At 38.1% G+C, this 21,742-nt stretch overlaps 1 protein-coding gene across 2 annotated transcripts in view; it reads left to right on the top strand.

Annotated features, from left to right (window-relative positions):
* The window catches only part of Slc7a2 (solute carrier family 7 member 2), a 67,871-nt gene that overhangs the window by 22,217 nt on the left and 23,912 nt on the right, over window positions 1-21,742 (top strand). For both annotated transcript variants that reach the window (XM_070016320.1, XM_070016319.1), the window contains exons 2-3: window positions 18,004-18,210; window positions 20,968-21,357. In XM_070016320.1, the coding sequence (XP_069872421.1) occupies window positions 20,982-21,357 (376 nt within the window). In that variant the 5' untranslated portion in view covers window positions 18,004-18,210; window positions 20,968-20,981. The remainder of the gene's footprint in view (window positions 1-18,003; window positions 18,211-20,967; window positions 21,358-21,742) is intronic.

Genomic DNA, 21,742 nt, shown 5'->3' on the forward strand with positions numbered 1-21,742 from the left:
CCATTTGAATTTTTTTCCCCATCTGATAGTCTCAGATCTCTTTCTCCTTTTCTTTTCTCTTTCCCCAACATCCAAAAGTGAAGCAAAAAGTATCCTGCACCCATAAAAAATCTTATTTTCTCCTCAGAGAAATACATACACTGAGCTATATATTATACTGAGCTAAACAATATAATCCTTAGCTAGCACTGGCTTTTCATAGCCATGATGGTATTTCTTTCTGGGTTCATCCAGGAACATGTACTTCATAACAGGACTTCAAGGAGAACTGCCTGTGCTTTACTTTCTGAAATGTGATTACGAAACCTTTGGTCATCTGGCTCTCTCTTCTTTCCTCAGTCTAGTGACTGTCATGAGAAACTGTAATCTCTGAAAGAAACGCACATTTCATTCTCATCTCTTCAAATGGTACAAACTAGTCTAAAACTTCAGTGGCTACAATAAAATAGAACATTAGCAATAAATAAATAAACTGGGGGGAAGAGATTGAAGGGGTGATTTTAAGACATCATTACATTGCTTCTAAAATGTCAGTGACTTAAACAACAGGCACTTATATTTCATAGTCTTGGAGCTAGAACTCTGTGTGTCTGCATGGTCAGACTCTGGTGAGACTTCTATACCTGGCTTGTAGATAGCCATCCTTTCTCTGTCTTTGAAACACCCCCACTAAAGATGCTAGTTCCATTATGGGGTTTCCCCCTACATGACCACATATAACCGTACTTACCTCCCAAAATATCCATCTCTAAATATAATCACATGGAGGGATAAAACACCATGTCAGTTTGGAAAGAATGCAAACATTCAGTATATAATAATTAGCTAGTACTTAATTTTTCTTCATTTTGTTTTGTTTGATCTATGAAATAGAGATAATAATCATACCTGTATGCTAAGGTTTCTGAATAACTTATGTTGACATGTATAATGCACATATAGCCTAGCTCCTACAACCTATTATTTCCTTGATAAAAATTGACTCTCAGTAGTAGTATCAGATGTAAAAGTCATAGCAGTAGTAGTTTATATGTGTCTATTCTATGACCTTATCTAATTGCGAGAATTTACAGAATGCTTTGTAAGTTTTAAAATCATAATGGAATTCTCTTTTGCAATCTCAGGCTGTCTTTATTTTATATTCCTGTTTCCAGTTTCTTGAAACATTTTTCTCCTAACTCTCTCTCCAGGGTAGCCTTCACTGAGGCTGTGGAATTATTGGGCTCTTGTTTTGCCTCTGACCCTGCCTAATAAATAAGTGCTAGTTTCCAGTGGCCTCATGGCTCTTTGCTTCAAATTCTTCACACTTTTCCCTGCTACTCCTTGTCTCCCTCATTCACTTCAATCTCACAATATACTTGAGGGGAATAAAAAGATCTTTAATAAGGACAAATAGGTTCCTATGCCAGATATTCACATTCATTCTACCAAGCTGGCTTTTTCTGATTGCTTATTCTCCACAATTTCATCTCTGTAAAAACTCCCAGATCCATCCAAGAAGAGCACCCTATCAGTTCTTCAAATGGATTCATTGAATATCAGGAGAATAGTCTGATCAATTGAACATTTCATTTCCCAACAATGAGTTAGGAAGAAAGAATTTTCTGTAGGAAGTAATTCATGATTGTTTTAGTGAATCAGGTTTTAAAACTATATTATTCTTAAGAAAAGGAAGAGCTAACCTGGTCCAAAAGAGAAATGTATGCATTACCTGAATTATGAAATGGTAACCCTTCTTTACAATAATAACAATGAAATTCTATTTTAAAAAACTATATATTCTTACTGTTGAATGTTTTTGGTGCTAACTTTAGACTTTGAAAGTATTTTTAGTCTTCAGTCAATAAACATTTTATATTTTAAAATATAGGTTACATGAGACAAATTGCAAACATGTTTAGGATAGACTCTTCCAAGGTAGAAACTTACTATAGCATGTATTTCATTAAAGCAGAGGTCATGTCAAGCTTAAAGGAACGTGGGAATATATATGTGTATAAAAACAAATGCTTATATGCTTTTTAAAAATTATTAGTGTTATTCAACACCAAAATCTATTCTCACTTGAAAAAATTACAAGCAATGTCATATTTAGTTCAAAGGTATGTGGTAAATTTCAAAGGAATGGGCTATATGAAGACAATTAGGCCAGTTTCTGCTCTCCAGCTTTATCAAATGAGCCTGTGTTGAGGATTGGGATGATCAAGACAGATATATACAGTTCTCTTAGTCTAGGGCTCAGTTGATGAGTGGGGTGTCACAGAATATTACGGGCTCTCCAAGGAATCACTCTCACTTGAGAGAACCAAGAAAAACTTTGGGGGGGGGGGCTGGGAAGGTGGCTCAGTGGTAAAGCGCTTGCCTTGCATGCCTGAGGCCCTGGGTTCCATTCCTCAGCACCACATAAGCAAAAACAAAAAAGCCGGAAGTGGCGCTGTGGCTCAAGTGGTAGAGCACTACCCTTGAGCTGAAGAGCTGAGGGACTGCGCCCAGGCCCAGAGTTCAGGCCCCAGGACAGGACCTCCCCCCAACCCCCAAAAAAAAAGAAAAGAAAAACTTTAGAAGAAGATAGGATCTGAAAAAGTATATTTGAAAAGGATTAGGAAAGAGGAGTAAAAGGGTAGTTAGAAAGTAGAGATAAAGTTAAGATATTCTTGATGGTAGACAGATGAACAAAAGATTCTGGGACCTAAACACAGCACACAATTCCCATTGCCCAAAGTAAGGTGGCCATATGAGTAAGAAAGAGGAAGGAAAGAGGAAGATAGGTCAGAATTTATTGAATGTATACTGTGTACTCACACTGTTTTAAATACTTGTATTGACACATTGTTTATTTGTTTGTTTTTATCGGTCATGGGGCTTGAACTCTGGGCCTAGGCGCTGTTCCTGAGCCCTTTAGTTCAAGGCAAGCACTCTTAACACTTGAGCCACACCACCACTTCCAATTTTCTGGTGATTAATTGGAGATAGGAGTCTCACAGACTTTTCCTGCCTGGACTCGCTTTGAACCACGAACCTCAGATCTCAGCCTCCTGAGATCTAGCATTATAGGTATGAGCGACTAGAACCTGGCTTCACATATTTATTCTTTGTAAAATTTTTTATTTTATTGTTAAGATGCTGTACAGAGGGATTACAGTTACATGAGTAAGGTAATATGTGCGTTCTTAAGGGAAATAACTGTAGACATACAGAATAAGAAACTTGGAATACTAGGACAAGTTTGTATTTTGGTTCACAATGAAGTGTCTAAATGTAGTGAGAAATAATTGGAGCTCCTGAGAACTGAGAAAGATGGGGTGGATAGAAGTCCTGAAGTTAAGTGCAGCAGTAGTATTTTCCTTATAATAAATTTCCAAGGTTAAGGGTATATTTTTTAAATGGGATGGCATGTTTATTTTTTACTCTGCTGTTAGATTGTGAGCACAGAAATCCTAAAGTATTTAAAAAGGGCAATTCAACTTTGCCTACTTTAAAGTTATTTGACATTTTAATCTAAAGCTGAGATCTGTAGTACAGAAATGATCTTTTGTATATCCTATGTCATGCTTAGCATGTTTTAAATGTAACTTGGTTTTGAAAAGAAAGCACATCATACTGTAATGATATTCCCACTGATTTTTTATATTACTGATTAAGCTAATATATGCAAAGTAACTGTTTTTCCTGTCCTTCTTCTCTTACCCTTTTTTGTAGTCCCTGATCTTTTTTTTAAAATACTTGCTTTCTAAGAAATATGAAATTGTGTGTGTGTGTATATATATATATATTTTTTTTTTTTTGGAGGGGGCAGTCCTGGAGCTTGAACTCTACCACTTGAACCATAGCACCACTTCCAGCTTTATCTGAGTGGTTTAGTGGAGATAGGTGTCTAATGGACTTTTTCTGCCTGGGCTAGTTTCAAACCTTGATCCTCAGATCTCAGCTTCCTAAGTAGCTAGGATTATAGGTGCCTGGCTAAAATTTTATGTTTTAATAAAGGAGGTCATGTTGCAACAATGAGAAGTACAAAATGTCATGTCAAAACCAGCTTTACAATGTCGGTGTGGGGGGGGAGGGGGGTATAATTGGGTGGGGGGAGGGGGGAGGCGGGGAAGGGAGGTGAAGGGTAAACAAAGGAGGAGGCTGCAATGCTTGGTAAGAAATGTATGCATTATCCTGCCCATGTAATTGTAGCCCCTCTGTACAGTATGTTCTCAAATAAAATAAAATAAAATTTAAAAAAAAAAATAAAGGAGGTCATAGAAGTGTTTATATTTGAGAAAATGGAGAGAAATACTTGCAGAGCTTAGGCAACATTTGAAGTACTTTGTATTTTTTCCTCATACCAAAAAAGAAAAGAAAAGCCTGTGAATGACTTACTTTTTTTCTTTGTGATTGATGGCAAGGGAACAGAGTGTGAGGTTGTAAGAATTTGCATAAGATTAACTTGGCAGAATTCTGATAGTTCCTTGATGTTTAATTCTAGGCACAGTTTCTTCTTAGTTTGCATAAACCTCTTGGTTAAGAAACTACACTGATGGAATGCTGCTGTCTCATCCACATCAATTCCTGCCATCCATCCAGAATTCTATTCCTGGAATTCTCTTGAATCAAAGGCTCACTGTTAAGGCAGCCATGACAGAGGAGGCTCTTTCCAGAGGAAGACAGACATGGAGCAGGGTTGTGTCCTGTTTTCCAGCTTCTGGCAGCAAATCTCTCATTAGTCTAGGGTGCTGGGAGCTGTTTGGCTAAGGAAGAAAACCCAGGAGGGGAAGCCTTGAAGAAAACTCAGTGTTTGTGTCCTTGCTCAGGACGATGCATTCCTAGCACATAGCCACTCATAAAAGGAAGAAATCAATCCCAAATGTGGAAGCGAGTTTCTTCATGCTTTATTTTCCTACTTAAAGTGTGCTGTCAAGCTACTCTCACAAGCCAGGCCCAGTGGCCTTGCATAAGGAAATTGTGTTTGGGAAATATTTTAATGTAGTAAGACTATGCCTACTCAACCTTCTTGGCAGGAAGAAGATAAGATCCAGGCTATTCTTAGGGCCTCTGAGACTGTAAAGCTCACTGACCACAAGAAGCAGGACAGAACATATGTCCTGGGACTTTTGTGTTTTATGTGTGCATTCGTACTTCCCTAGAAAATTAATGAGAGAAGAGATTTTCAGGAATCTTACTACATGTTATGTTTTTCTCAGATAGTGTAATAGAGTGTTGCTTATCATCTGTATCTGTTTCCCAGTTGCTACCTGGCAGTTTTCATGAACACCTGAAACAAAGACTGGTTCTCAGTCACCCTTGAAGCTTATTGTGGCCTTTGGGATAATTCCAGCTCTTTTTTTTTTTGTTGGTCGTGGAGCTTGAACTCTGGGCTTGGGTGCTGTCCTTTAGTTCTTCAGCTCATGGCTAGCGTTCTTACCACTTGAGCAACAGCACTACTTCTGGTTTTCTGGTGGTTTGTTGGATAACAGTCTCATGGTCTTTCCTGCCTGGCTGGCTTTGAACCGTGATCCTCAGATCTCAGACTCCTGAGTAGCTAGGATTACAGGCATGAGCCACTAGTACCTGGCTAATTCCAGCTCTTGTCCAAGTTAGGAGAAGTGAGTTCTAGAAGAATTCTTTAAAGGGATTGAGATTCCTCTCTTCATCCCTTTCTACAGCAGTGCCTGGAATGCAGGCGTCTGAGCTGAAATTTAAAGAGCTTCTCTATGAGGTTAATGTTGTATAGTGTGTTAGCAGGGAACAAGCTGGAAGGAGCTCATGTCACTGATCTATAGTTCACAGGCAGATGGCCTCTGGACCTGCCTGACTTGACAGAGAAGTATGCCTCTTGTTCAGACCTTTTACCTGTGACTTTTTTTCATTAACTGTTGAACTTGATCCTACAGACTGCAGAGACATTGATGGGACTGAATATAGGCAAGCAAGATTTAAGTTTTCAATACAGAAGAGTTTTAACATAATGAACAGTATTAAAGAATAGAAGAACAAGTTCTGGGATGTAAGTTTAAAACATTCAGCATAGTTATTCTGGGGTAGATGTATCGTGTAAAAGTGGCACATTTGAAAACTTGGAAGGTTTTCTTTTTTGTTTTTTATAAACCTGAAATCATATAAAAGATATAGTTATTTTTAAAGCTATAATTGGGCATTCCTTTAATATATTTCCATCATTCTAAATGTTTGAATTTTAAAGTGGATTTGCAATTGATCTAGCAATCTTGCTAATCTGCCCTTTAGTCAGGTTTGTATGATGAACAGTTTGCTTTGAAAATTGCATGTAATACTCTTCAAGTCATTCACTAATTTTTATTTATTTAGTTTGTGTGTGTGTGTGTCTGTCTGTCTGTGTGTGTGTGTGTGTGTGTGTGTGTGTGTGTGTGGATACTGAGGCTTGAACTGAGAGTTGGGTGCTATAACAGTTTTTTCACTCAAGACTGGCACTCTACCACTTGAGCCACAGCTTGACTTTCAGCTTTTGGGTGGTTAATTGAAGATAAGAATCTCAGACTTTACTGCCTGGGCCTCGAACCTCAGTCCTCTTATCTCAGGCTCCTGAGTAGCTAGCATTATAGGCATGAGCCACAGGTGTCTGGCCTCATTAAATTTCTATGATTAGATTTTTCTCTTTTTTAGTAATATTTATTGTTAAGGTGATGTGATTATATTTTCTTTTTGGGGGAAGGGGGGAGGTCTTGTCGTGGGGCCTGAACTCTGGGCCTGGGCGCTGTCCCTCTGCTCTTCAGCTCAAGGCTAGCGCTCTACCACTTGAGCCACAGCACCACTTCCGGCTTTTTTGTTTTTGCTTATTTGGTGCTGAGGAATCAAACCCAGGGCCTCATGCATGCTAGGCAAGTGCTCTACCACTGAGCCACCTTCCCAGCCCCATGATTATATTTTCTTACAGAATGACCAATTGTTCTTTTAATGATATGCCTTGCTATTTTGATAGTTTTATGCTCTCATTTTTCCAATTTGATCTTTTTTTAAAATAAATCTTTTTTATAGTTATTCCAACTGGTTAACTGGGCTCTTCACTGGGTGATGTTTGTATACTGATCTGTTTATTGTGTGGTGTTTTGTTTTGTGTGTCTGGAAGCTTTTGATTGTAAGCCAATTGTAAGTGAATCCTGAAGCCCTAAATTACTGAGCTTTTCTCCAAAGAAGATTTGCTTTTGAACATGAAACATGCTAGCAAATGTTTTATTAGGGGCATAAAAGTGCTACTGACCTGGACCAGTCAAGTACCTGTGTTTCACCCTAGCGCTAAGTATAGTTTTAACTCTTCATCTTGAAGAAGACCTAAGTATTTGACTCCTTCATATCTATTTATCTGCTTTCTCTATTCATTTTCACTTCTTCTCTTGTCTCTTTTTCTCTCTCTTTCTGTCCCTCTCCCTTTCTCTACTTCTGCCTTGTGGAATTTATATTACTTTCCTCCAAGAGCTACTATATTGTATTTTCATTTATCTAGAATATTGTTTTGTTTTTCTAGGGAAGCTCTTCAGAATATCCAGTCCATTATACTTCTGGAATAGAAATCCTCATATAGTTGCTAAGACATATTTCATAGTTTTCAATAAGCACTTACGATATGAAGAAGATATTTATATACCTACAAACGTTAACATCAACATAGATAGGTAAGATTCAGCTTCCTCAAGTCTCCTGGCATTTGAAATACAGGATTGAACATCTCTAATCCAAAAATATGAATGCCAATGTAGTGCTCAAATTCTTGAGCTTCAGATTTTTGGATTAAAGATATTCAACTGCTAACAGTTGGTAAAATCCCCAAATCTCTGAAATCTGAAGCACTTCTAGTCTCAAGCATTTCAGATAAGATATATTCGACCTGTTCTATTTTGAATTTACCACAAGAGATTATGATGTTAATATGCTGATGTTTGCACATGCAGGAATTCTATACAAAGAGAAGATTGTTGATATAAAATATATCAGGGAGGAGGAAGAGGTGAGATGAGAGGAAGGAGGAGAGGGGATTCTGGCCCTTTGGTCTCAATCAGCTTCCCTTGCAGTAATGGAAGTGATTTGGAGAATAATTCAGCTAGCAATTCAGCTAACACCGGAGTATGGGGGTGGAGAGGACAGGAAAATGTAGGTTCTGTACCAATCCATCCCCAGTCTTTGTGCCCAGGAAGTAGCCAATGGGTCTTAGTTTTTTGCCATTAAAATTATCAGCAATTTGTTCCATCATAAATCCCTCTTTATAAATAATAGTGGATTTTATATGTGCATTATTTTCAATATTCCAGAATAAGATTTTCAAACACACATCTTAGATGTATAATGGTGAATTCAAAACACCCATTGCTACTTGCTCTGTAATGAGCACCTTAGGACCTACATGGAAACCTCTTAAGCATCATACTGATCTTTCCATTTTACCAGTGAGCAAACAAGGGATCTGAGGAGTAGTACCTATCTGTATTTAACATTCCATGCTGTTTCCACATTGAGTTGCCTTTATGAGTGCACTTTCATCACTTACCCTAAGACAAAATAAGTGTGAATAATAGTAAGTACATCTGCATCATTAGAAATTTTAAGTGATTACTTTTCCATGAATTCAATCTTAGATTTTGATTGAGAATATTATTTGTGATTTTTCCCTCTGTAAAGACGCAAAAGCAGTTATTTTCTTTACATTCATTTGAAAGAATCAGAATAATTAGCTGAAATGTTTTGTGTGTTTCTCTATGTAGTTGAAACTTTCACATTTAACTCTGATTTTTTTTTTCCTGGCTTCTTTATAGCAGGAGTAAAACCATATACAATCAGGAACAAGTTTTTAACATTGTGATTAATTTCCCTGTGCTTACTCATGGTTTATTGCGAAAGCACTTTTAACTGTTGGAAGTGAAGAAATGACCAAAAATTATTGATTGGGGCAAGAGTCAAGGATGTACTTGGGGCAAGTCTAACCCCGCAACTACTACGTTGTAATGAAGTTTGAACCATTTTGTACATATAGGAATTGTATTTTCTCTAAAGTATAGTTAGAATGATCATCCAGTCTACCAGAGAAGTTTACCTTGAAGATGAATAATATTCTATGGATTTCTTAGATGTGGCTGGAACTGGTCTACCTCATTATTCTGGACATTTTCAACCATGAGTATTTCTTGAAGAAAACAAATGTATTTTTTAACCTTTCTTTAAAAAGTTTACTATAATTTGATGGATATATTAATTTGCTTGAGTATAGTAATCATTAGGAATAAGTAAATTAAAGTAAGTACACTTTATATACAAACACAAAAACAATCAAATTCTAGAATCAAAACAATCAAAAACAATCAAGAACTAGAAATTGCAGTGGTGATTATTGCTATTTGTTGTAATTGCTTCTTCAACAAATTGTCTTTGCAGTCACAAAAAGATGTCCTGGAAAAGACTCCCCATACAGGAGTGGGTTTGGACATATGGACTATAGAAGGGGCAGTCCTGAGGTCGGAACAGGCAGTGATCTGAAGTGATTTGTTTGCTAGAGTTTCAGTTTGAAAAGGAGTTGTTTACCTTTAAGTTATCCAGGTAAAATTTTGCATGCCTGGTTGTTGATGGTCTATGCCTGAGCTCCTACTCAGGGTACATTAAGCAACTGGATGGAGTTAGATGATGAAACATTGTTTTGCTACTTGCAAACAAGGACATTTCTGCAAGCAGGATTTGTTGAACCCTTGCTAAGAAATATTCTTAAGCAAACTCAGTCCTTATTGACATAAGACAAATGTAATAGGGAGGATAAGTGGTGAGAGTTTGGATTCAGTAAATTTGCAGAATAATTTTCAGTGATTATTTGTAAAGTGTCTTTTGGTGACAGAAAAATAAATTGCTTGTACCTGAGAACATTCCCTAATGATAAAGCTAGTGGACTCAATCTGCATATCCAACGTTTAAAAACTACAATAAAAAGCAGACTTCTAGTTGAGTACCAGTGGCTCACACCTGTAATCCTTAGCTACTCAGGAGGCTGAAACCTGAGAATCTAGGTTCAAAGCCATCCCAAGCAGAAAAGTCCTTGAGACTTATCTCCAATTAACCAACAAAAACTGAAAAGTGGAGCTATGGCTCAAGTGGTAGAGTACTAACCTGGAGTAAAAAAGCTTAGGGCCAGCTCCCAGAACTTGAATTCCAAGCCCTAGTACTAGCACCCTCCCCCCCCAAAAAAAGAGAATTTCTAAATACTGAAAGAAGAAACACGACTACAACTCTATGAACTTTAACAATAAAAGGTAACATTGCTTGAAAAGAAGACAAATCCTGTCCAGATTGTAGTAAGATATTGTAACAAATACTCAGCATGAAGAATTAAGAGGAGAAATACCAGAAGGAATCACTATGGCTTCCATGGAAAGGAAAAGTTCCATTTTTAAATATAAAAGAATAAAGAAAATATTAGGATCTTGCAAGCCAAGAAATGTTTGGGTTGAAGTTTTGTGAAATATTTCATTATGAAAGTGAACAAAGAAAGAGCAGAACCTACTATTGGAGTAATAGGTGACTGAAAGAAAGGAGAGCTGCTAAATCCCTATTTTGTCTATGAAAACAGTGGTTGTCTGGAATTAAAAAACAAACACATGATCATAAGGGAACCTGAAGTCCAAGTTGGTAAGAGAGAACCAAAGTGCATTCATCCAGTTTATAATTTTAAATCTGGATGGATTATATCTTGTGACAATTAAAGTAATTTGCAGATATTTGCAAGGAATACTGTCTGTGCCATCTTGGCATCCTGGGGTTCAAAAGAGAAAAGAAGAAAGGAGAGAGGCACTTACCCTTCTTATCAAACTGAGACCACTGTAGATTCTGGAAACCATAGAGCAGGAAGTCAGCTACTATTCATCAGTGAAGTTCCAAGAAATGTAATATGTACTTGGAATAGAAATAACTGATCCCTAGAAGCATCATGAGTAAGGCCTAACAAACTCAAAATCCTCTTTTCCTGGTTCTTAGACTGGATTTGGTAAGTTTAAACCTAATGTGTTAGTATTTTAGCAAAGCCTCTAACACCATTTATTATGATTACTTTGCAATAAGCTGGAGATAACTGAATTCCTAGTTGGTTGCATGATCTCCTCACTGTAGAACATATGCTAATATCATTTTAGAGGGACATTCTTGGTGCCATGGTATTCTGTTCTTGGCTCTGTCAGGCCTAGCTTAATTTCTTTTAACTTTGAGAAAGACAGAAAACGTGCTTATCAAATTTCAGTGACACAGAGATAGGTAAAGTACTTACTACTTTGGTTGATTAACTGGAATTACAGCCTGTGCCCAAATACTTTGAAATTTAATGCTGGGTTTAGGTTTTAAAGTAGTGCAAGAAAATATAATTAAAGAGCCTACTCTATGTAGGCTTTCAAGGAGGAAAATAGACACGAATACTTCAGTTGACTACAAAACAAGTATAAATTATTCACTCACTCACTGATTGAACAAATGTTTCTGAACTACAAAACTACTATCTTCAAAAACTGTGGGGATACAACTGATGAATACAACATAACCCTCAAGTTCAAGAAATTTGCAGCCTAACAGAGTCTATTAAATTCATAGGATTACCCTTAAGATATACCACAAACCATATGACTTAAAAGAATATTTTGGCCCACAATTCTGAAAGCTGCCAGTTAGAAATCAAGGTGACAGTTGGGCTATGCTTTCCTGAAACTCATAGGAGAGATTCCCTCTTTCTTTTCTCTGGCCTCTGATAGTGGCCAATCTTTAGCACTCCTTAGCTTGTAGCTGTATCGCTCCAATTTCTGCTTCTGTCATCACATGGCATTCTTCCTGCATCACACAGCAATTTCCTCTTCTAATAAGGATACCAGTCATACTAGATTAGTGCTTACCCTATGATCTTTACTTAATAGCACCTTCAAAGGCTGTTTCCAGATAACCTTCTGGAGCAAGGTACTAGAGGTTAGGATTCAACATAGCTTTTGCAGGGGACACAATTCAACCCATAAGGATTAAGACATAAATTCATTCAAGCAGTTGTGTTTAATTATGATTTGAAAGTAAAAGTGACATAAAAGTATAGAGTAGTCTGAAGAGTCAGTGGCAGAGCATGTGAGTTCCACAGCACTCATCACATGTGCGCACAGGTGCGCGCATGCGCGCACACACACATACCACACAGAAATGGCATAAGAACAAGTAATACAGTGACCTAATTTAGCTTGGGGGTGGGGAGTATCAGGGGTTATTGGGAGCTATCCAGCGTAAGAGGAAAAAGATTAACTTTCCAGGAAGAAGAAACCCCTGAGGCACAGTGAGGCTTTGCTTTCTGAAGAAGTTTAGAGGAAACCCAATGTAGCTCTGGAGAGGAAGGTGAAGCAAAAGATGGGCTAAGGTGATAGAAACAGCAGATTCAGCAGGGCTCTGGCCATGGGCTGAGGCACTTTAGGGTGGTTATAGTAAACAAAGCAAAAAGCATTGATAGAAGTATATAAGATGAATGAAACCATAACCACATGCAACTCCAAACATATCTGGCCACATCTGAATCCCTTTGTTTTATAGGGAGTGCCATTTTTAGCAGTTGGAATTAATATCTAAATATGAAGGAAGATAAGGTAATCATTTGAGATTATTTGAACAAGGAGTATTTTCTGTATTTTTTGTTAAAATAGAATTAGATCTATGGGCAGGAGTTATAAGAAGAGACTTCCATGAAGTATTAAGGTCTTGTAGCAATGAGAGCTACACAGAGAGAGACCAGGATGCCTTGATATTTGGGCCCCTTATTCTTTTTGAATGCTCTGTAAGGCCATATATTGTGATGAAAGGGGTCCTGCTGTGAAGGTGAGGTAGGCAACAGTTCCCTCCAAGTAAAGCATCACTTGTGGATCCCTAGCATTCAGGTGTGACATGAAGATTTATATGTTTCCATGTACCCTGTATATAACATCGAGCATAAATGGCTTTAAAAGGTCACTGAGGGATTGCAGAAACAGCTGAATTCATGTAAGCATCTTGGCAGAATTATTTAGATATTTCTATTGCACGTCACTAAAAGCAAAAAAGGAGTGTACAAGATATATGAAATCATAAGGAACTCAGACTCAGTTGCTTTTGTGTTTCCTGGCCTTCTGCAATAGTCGTTGTAATTGCCCTTGACCTCATACCTTTGGTACACTTCTTTTTGTGTTCTCTCAGCTACCTATAGTTAACCTCTTCTAACATCACATATTGCACCAAACACATTCTATTTAGAAGAGATAGTATGTAAATGTACACATTCTGTTTATACCCAAAAAGCAACGTGTGAGCTTCATTGAGGGATGGGGGAAGCAGGACAGGACACACAGTACCAATCACACCCAAGTGAGGTAAGGAGGCAATTCTCAGAGAAACACTGACTAGCTGCATCAGGCATTTTAAAAGGAATTTCAACTTGCACTTGTATCTCTTGCAGGAGATCGGAGTTATATTCCCCTTTTCAAAAACTCATTTTCTTTTCCTCCCTTCTTTCTCATTTCTTCTCTCTTAACAGGTAGATAACCTGTTGGTTCTCATTCGTTGGGTTGCTGGCTTTTCCTCTTGGTCACAAGAAAAGGCTCAGGAGCCTCTATAGGGAAGAACCTTCTTGCTATCTCTGCAGTAGCTCAGAAGCTCTGGGAGCCAGAGCAAAAGTGGAAGGAATGGGGGCAGGCCAGGGGCAGCCAGAAACATGAAGATCAAACGGGGCACCAGTGGCTCACACCTGTAATTCTAACTACTAAGGAGGCTGAGATCTGAGGATCTGGGTTTAAAGCCAGCCTGGGCAGGAAAGTCCATGAGACTCTTATCTCCATTTAACCACCAGAAAACTAGAAATGGTGCTGTGGCTCACGTGGTAGAGTGCTTGCCTACGCCTCTCCTTCCATGTCTTCCTGCTGGGACAGCAGATTTGGTCACCTCTGCTCTTCTCTGGCAGTCTGCTGCCAGCCTCTTGGTGTATCTGCCACGTTGAGCTCATTCCCTGTCTATGTGACTCCAGTCTGACCACCAGTGTTTTGATTCAGCCCTGTATTATGAAGAATATTGAGGACATCTTAGTGTGCCCTGACTTCAAATATTTAAAAGACATTGGTCTCTAGCCCAGTTACCTGTGGCTTAGGGGTGGAAAGACAGTGCTGTGCAGAGCAGAAAGAAAGTGGGCTGTATTGGGAACCTTCACCAAGATGACACTGCAGCATAGTGACTGAATAAACGTGCTGGGTTGAGTATTTGCTTACACTATATGTTGACTCTGATGTTGACTGTTAAACTGTTGATCCTCAGTCTTCAAATCTATACTGTGAGCTTGATAATCCTAAACTGGGCATGGAGATGCATGCCTGCAATCTCAGCATCTGGGAGGAACAGACAGGAAGACACAGTTCCAAACTAGCTTTTCTCAAAAACAAGACAATATATTGTTTTTAAGACACTTGCCAAACAAAATAATTATTGCTGTTATTTATTATTGTAATTAACTCAGTTTTATTATGACCTTGGCTTTACAAAGATATTACGGAGAATTGTGAAGGAGTAAATAAAGTAGTGTCTTGTTAGTACCAGGAAAATGATAAGCACTTAACAAACTAGGCATTTTTAATAGAAGCATTTGTAGACGACTGATATGAAATAACTTTGGAAAGGTTATCTCCTGATGCTTGCAGTGGCTCTTAGAGGGTGACTCCTCTTATCACTTGAGGAAAGGGAACAGGTAGTACCCTCTGCCACTCAAGAGTAATTTATTGGCTAGCAATTGCTGACTAAAGAACCTTTGGGGACCAGCATCTGCCTAGTGCTGTAGGCGGAGTGCTGATTGAGCAGCTGCTCTGGTTACCAAGGTACTAAAGCCTTTGCTTTCTTCGTTTCATTTTTTTCTTCACTTCTTTCCCAATCATAAAAACAAGGATGCACAGGGAATTTTTTTTCACTCTGCATCTACTTGAATGAGACAATTAATAATGACTTGCTCCAGCCTATCCTTTTCCTTTTTACTGAAGTTGGAGTCATATTTTTAAAAGTTCATCAGAATCTGCTGTTTATTTGATAGATGTCTTTGGGAAAATGGTTCCCCATGAGACATTTCAAAACAATACATTTTACTCTAGCTTCCTGGCTAGAATAAAAAGAAAGAAAATATAAATATCATTACTACAATCATTTTTAAGTGCTCTCATATACCTTTAATTTTATATCTGTCTTGGCATTCTACTGATCTAGAGAAAGCTTTAGAAGAAGAATTTGTTCAGGAAATTTGATTTGGAGGGAAGATAAGTGTGAAGCCAACTGTAAGTGAACCTTATTTGAAAAATGCTCTTATTTTCCAGAAAAACAAAGGTTTTAGGGTCTGAATGCAAAAGTGTGTTGTTGCTTGTTTCTAATCAACTGAACAGTTTCCATGTTGTGTTGTTTTATATCATGCATAAAATTTGCATTGGATTTTTGAGAAATCAATCTTTCAAAGCTAAGTAAAAAGAATGTCAACTATTCCATAATATACTATGTATCTTGTTACTTATATGTATTATAATTTGAAAAATTGTCTTGGAATTTTAAAATTGTAGAAACGTAATTGCTATATATTGGGGGGGGGAGGTAACAAAAAATACCTAATTCAGAGAATAAAGCAAAGTGCCAGAGGTCTCTGTACTATAGTGGCTTTTTTCCCCATCAGTTTAAAAACAGGCGTTATGTACATGTTCTCCCCAGACTTGAAATACTTCACTCTGTCTCTGACAACCTCGATTGACATTTTAGAAGGCAGTAACTTCATGTTGCTGAGAAAGGAATTTAGCTTTTTGGCAAGATGTCATAAAGGTTAAGCTGTGGTAGAAGTGCATGTCTTTAGTAACCCAGCTACTTGAGAGGTGGAGCCAAAAGAGAGTCCAAGGCCAGTCTAGCTAGAGTTAAACAACAGTTAACCAGCCCTTATCTCAAAATCAAAATATGATAGGGCTAAGGGTATAACCCCCTCGTGGTAGAGTGCTTTCCTATCATATGTTAGGCCCTGGGTTCAACCCCCACTGCCTATTGTTAACATCAGACACAAATATCATTTTTCTCATTTTTTTCTTTCCTTGCTACTTTCATACATCAGTGTGTCTCCTCACAAATATTTTACAAAAAGCCTAAATTATTTTTCAATATCTATTACACACTGCTGGGTCTCAACAGATGTTTGTTTAATAATGAGTCATTTAGCTGACCCAGTATATTTTTATGTTCCTTTACTCTCAGCCCACTTTATTTTTACAAAATTACTTACGTATCACAGCTTTTGTAATCAGTATTTTACCTGGCTATGAAATAATAGCAATTGTTGGCAGAGGCTGTTGAGTAACCTGTCAGTTCTGAGAAGTTCCTGACACATGCTTTTTAGTTACTCAAAAGCAAATGAATGTTTGATAAATGACATCTTTGTCTTATTTCCCCAGAGCAGCATAGAAAAACTATCAACACACAAACTACTTTCCAACTTTAATAGGAAAGAAGCAGTGGAAAATCCAATCTTACTTAATGGAAGCTACGTATTTCTATTGGTAGTTCTACTTTTGTAATCTGGAGTGAATGAAGTTCAATTTTACATTGAAAAGATGACTGTCAATCTGTTCATTTGGGATAATTTAATTGGCTCAAGTATTCTGTTTTGTTTTATGGTATTTTTTTCTTTAAAAAGTTCACAGCTTGCATCATGATTATAATACTAAAGTTCACAAAATGTTTTAATGCTATCACCGACTCCTGAACCCCAAAAGTCTCTTCTTGGTTTTCCTTCTTTCCAGATTTTGTCTCATAAATGTGCATAGTTGTAGAATTTGCATCTTACTCATAAGACAAGATTAACTCATCATTCTACCACACATGTTTCTTTAGTTAAAGGACAAACAAGCCTGCCTGTTGCCTGTCAATTATATTCCTAAAGTTGGAAATGCATGTCCTAATCTCAAGTTACTGATGAAATTTGGAGTGTCATTTTTTAGCACATTCTAGTTGGCAATGTCCCCTAATTCTTGATTCCGCCGCAGACAGACTGGTTCGCAAAAGGCCGTCAGAACTGCGGGTATTCCTCAGAGCAAAAAGGGAAGAACAAAAAAAAGAAAAAAGAGGAAAAAAAACAGAGAAATCCCAGCTATCCTGACTTTAAGCCTTTATCCGAGTCACGGCACCATTTATGTTAGGTTTTTAAAAAGAGGTAGGCCGAGTAAGAACAGCACCAGCACGCACGTGGTATTCAGGTAAGGGGTAGGTTTATTCAGTAGACCTGCTGGGACCAGGCAAGGTTGGCACTCCACGTGGCTGGGAAAGAGAGGAGAGAGAGAAAAGAGCTATAGAGCTAGAGCAGAGAGAGAGAGCAGAGAGAGCTAGAAAAGAAGAGCAAGAGCAAGAGAAGAAGAGCAAGAGCAAGAGAAGAAGAGCAAGAGCAAGAGCAAGAGGGGTCCCCTAATTCTTGATCTTTGGGAAAACAGCTGTTTGTATAAACATTTAAATGATAGGAAAGCTTGACATTTAATAAGTATACTCTGCTATCTTTCCTTTCCTCCTCCTTTGACCTTTACATAAAGTATTTTCCTTGGCTGGATGTGTGGCTCCAGTGGCAGGGCACCTGTCTTGCAAGCATGAGGCCCAGAGTTTAATCCCCAATACTACAAATGTCAACAAAATCTTCTAACTGCCTGGTCCTAGCTACTCAAGAGGCTGAGATCTGAGGATCATAGTTCAAAGCCAACCCAGGCAGGAAAGTCCATGAGACTCTTATCTCCAATTAGCCACCAGAAAATGGGAAGTGGTGCTGTGGCTCAAGCAGTCCTCAGATATGAGCTTCTTATATGGCTATAATTACAGACATGAGCCACTGGCACCTAACAATTTCTTGATTTTTTAAATTTCCTTTAAGTAGTCATACAACAGAGGTGTCTTTTAACCAAGCAATACATCCCCTTTGGCCCACATCTTCCCTTCCACTTCTTAATTTTGTAGTATATATAATGAATTCTTTTTTTTTTTTTTTAGGTCGGTCGTGGGACTTGAACTCTGGGCCTGGGCCTTAGACACTGTCCCTGAACTCTTCAGCTCTACCACTCTACCACTTGAGCCACAGTACTACTTCCGGTTTTCTGAGTGGTTTATTGGAGATAAGAATCTCCCGGCCTTTCCTGACTGGGCTGGCTTTGAACCTGGACCCTCAGATCTCAGCTTCCTAAGTAGCTAGGATTTCAGGTATGAGCCACCATGCCGTTATAATGAATTCTTGACTGCATTGTCCTCCCTTTCTCCCCTTCATTGTCTACCTCCCTTCCCTTCCCTTGGCCTTATCCCTACCCCTTGCAAATACCCATTTCTTGGTGAGTATTTTGTTGGGCTTTAACTTAGTCTTTCTATTCTTGATTCTTTTTAAGCAAAACAGTTCCCTTCCTTACCTTCTAAATTTGTTACGAGGAACAGCTGCTTAAGGGTTAGTGAGTAGTAGGCATTAATCCACATTTAAATTTTTAGAAGTATCCATTGGTAGGTTTTGACTTTGGAGACCTGAATACAGTATTGGCAACAATTGGTGGTGTCATTTATATTTGCAAAATTTTCAACAAGCATTTGTGAAGTGCCACATTTTGGCAATGTGTCAGCTGGTGTGGAAGAAACTAATGTGTGTAAATATTTAATTTTACTTCTAAGAAGCTTACCATGAGTTTCATTTTTCTTAAGAATTTTTCTTTATGTTCCTTGAATTAGCTGCTGTCATTATTGGGAACTTGTATTCAAATTGATGTGTGAATAACTTTCAGTGACTTAATCTATTCAATGCAATATGAAACTGGTTTGTTCATATTCCAGAATTTCTTCTCTTGTATAAGTGAAGTCTCTTAGATAATGTAGAAAGATAATCTTATTTTATTTTTAAATAAAATCGGTATTTAGAACATTTAGATAAATGTTGACAAAAACAGTTAAGGATTTAAAGTATGTAAAGGTCTAAGTTCTAGTTATCCCTGATGAATATAATAAAACTGTAATCAACAGTATGTAATGCCAAGTTTGCCATGCAATATGTAAAAGAAAAGCCAATATGGTTTGACTTCTTCTTCATTCCTCAGTTACTTCTAATGCACTGAATTACATGTCTTCATAGAGTAGGCCATATAGGGCTTTCAGGTATTTTTGTTGTTGTTCTTATTGTTGTTTGTTGATCGTGAGGCCTGAACTCTGGGCCTGGGCGCTGTCCCTGAGCACTTCAGCTTAAGGCAAACACTCTGCCATTTGAGCCACACACCACTTCCGGTTTTCTGGTGGTTAATTGGAGATCATTGTCTCATGGACATTCCTGCCTGGGCTGGCTTTGAACCACAATCCTCAGATCTCAGCCTCCTGAGTAGCTAGAATTACAGTCGTGAGCCTCCGGTGCCTGGCAGGCTTTCAGTTTTTATATTTCTTTTGTACATAGCTCCTACATATTCCTTGAAATTTAATTAGAAATCAGTATTAACCATATATTTTATGATATAGAAATAAAAATTAGCCCCTATGGAAATATGACTTTAATAATATTTTGATATAGTTTCCTTTATACTTTTGCTGCTATAAAATGTTTTTCAGCTTATATTGGGTATAAGCTGTAAAATATACTATAAAATAATATAAAATAAAATGACATGATACATATTTTTATATATAGCAAAAATCCATCTTTTGTTTGATCAGTTGGGTTGTTTGGGCCTGTAAGGAATGGGGTATGGGACTCTTTGATGTATTTACTCTCTCCATTTAGAAGATTCAACTGGGCACCAGTGGGTCAGGCATATAATCCTAGCTACTCAGAAGGTGGATCATGGTTTAAAACTAGCTCTGGTAGGAAATCTGTGAGATTCTTATCTCTAGTTAATCACCAAAAAAACAGAGTGAAACTGTGACTCAAGTAGTAGGACCTAGCCAAAGATTAGAATTCAAGCCCCCGGATCCTCAGACATACAAATATATATTAAAAAAGAATATATAGTGATTAATACTTGCCATGGACTTATTGAAAAATCTTAAATATAATAAGCATGTATATTTTAGTGTCAACTTGTAGTTAAAGGACAATTGAATATATGTTTTAGTAACAATGAGCCAAATATGCTTTGGAAAGGATTTGTTAATTAAACTAAGCCCACATCTGCGCCATGTTAATTTCTTTTTTTTTCTTTTTTTTTTTTTTTTTGGATTCAGTCGTGGGGCCTGAACTCTGGGCCTGGGTGCTGTCCCTCAGCTCTTCAGCTCAAGGCACTCTACACCACTTAAGCCACAGCGCCACTTCAAGCATTTTTTTTTCTGCTTATGTGGTGCTGAGGAATCCAACCCAGGGCCTCAAGCATGCAAGGCAAGCGCTTTACCACTAAGCCACCTTCCCAGCCCTCCATGTTAATTTCTTTTTTCTTGTTTCAGCATTTTGTTATTTCCCTTCCCTCCCTCCATGTTAATTGTTGCACATAAAAGCAGACTAGTTCACACACACTTAGTAAAGCTGTGGAATACATAACAATCAACTTTTTACCTGTTTTAGACAAAGCTAGACTGGAAGTCAATAGAGCTAGAAGCCATATGTGTGTAAGACAGTTCTACACATAGGCCTAGCACAATTCCTGGCATTTGATATGGCCTAAAAACTTTCAAATGAGACAATTCATGCCCTTGTAATGAGGACTAAATCTCCCATCTCCTGGGATACATTTTCATCAACGTACCTTTAAACATTGTAGAAACTGAACAAAAATAGCATATCCCTTTGATCACTGAGGGCTGCTATTCCTCTGCTCTCCCACCCCTCTAAAGCCATTAGTTAGAATCCTTGACTTGGTTGTATGAGGGAATAAACTATAGGACATTTGCAGCTGGGTCTGGTCCTGTTAAACCTTCCTGATTGCCTTATGCCATGCCTCCTTAATCTTGTTCAGTGGAGGGAAGATGATTCAGATGAGCTAATCTCTTTCTTCCTTTTCTCAGGTTCTCTCTTCAGAATGATTCCTTGCAGGGCAGTGTTGACTTTTGCCCGATGTCTGATCCGGAGAAAAATTGTCACTTTGGACAGTCTAGAAGATTCCAAGCTATGCCGCTGCTTAACCACCATGGATCTCATTGCCCTAGGGGTCGGGAGCACTCTAGGTGCTGGGGTTTATGTTCTTGCTGGGGAAGTCGCCAAAGCAGATTCTGGTCCCAGTATCGTGGTGTCCTTCCTCATCGCCGCACTGGCATCTGTGATGGCAGGCCTTTGTTACGCTGAATTTGGTGCCCGAGTTCCTAAGACAGGGTCTGCGTATTTGTACACGTATGTTACTGTTGGCGAGCTGTGGGCCTTCATCACTGGCTGGAATCTCATTTTATCTTATGTGATAGGTATGTTGCAAAAAATAAGTCTATATTGTGTAGAAGGGTAGAAATAACACCCTTAAGAGGCCCTCTGTGTTAAAGGGTAGGTCTGCTGTTCCTTTAGCTGTTGGATAATCACCAGTGCATCACTTGATCCCTGTATATCTTACTTCTCTCATCTCAAAATGGTTGATTCTCATCCATCTCTGAATTTGGAGAGGAAAAATGTTCCAGCAATTTTTAACTGTATTTTTTTTTGTCTTTTCTTTTTTGGTACTGGGGATCGAACCCAGGACGTTGCACTTGCTAGGCAAGCACTTTGCCACTGAGCTACATCCCAGCCCTGTTCCAGCAATTTTTAGTGACAAATTTTATAGTTTTTTTATTACAAATACAGTAGCCTGGTTACAAA

The sequence above is a fragment of the Dipodomys merriami genome, unplaced genomic scaffold (genome assembly GCF_024711535.1).
Source record: "Dipodomys merriami isolate MVZ:Mamm:240054 unplaced genomic scaffold, mDipMer1.0.p SCAF_12, whole genome shotgun sequence".
In the NCBI taxonomy this organism is placed as follows: Eukaryota; Metazoa; Chordata; class Mammalia; order Rodentia; family Heteromyidae; genus Dipodomys; species Dipodomys merriami.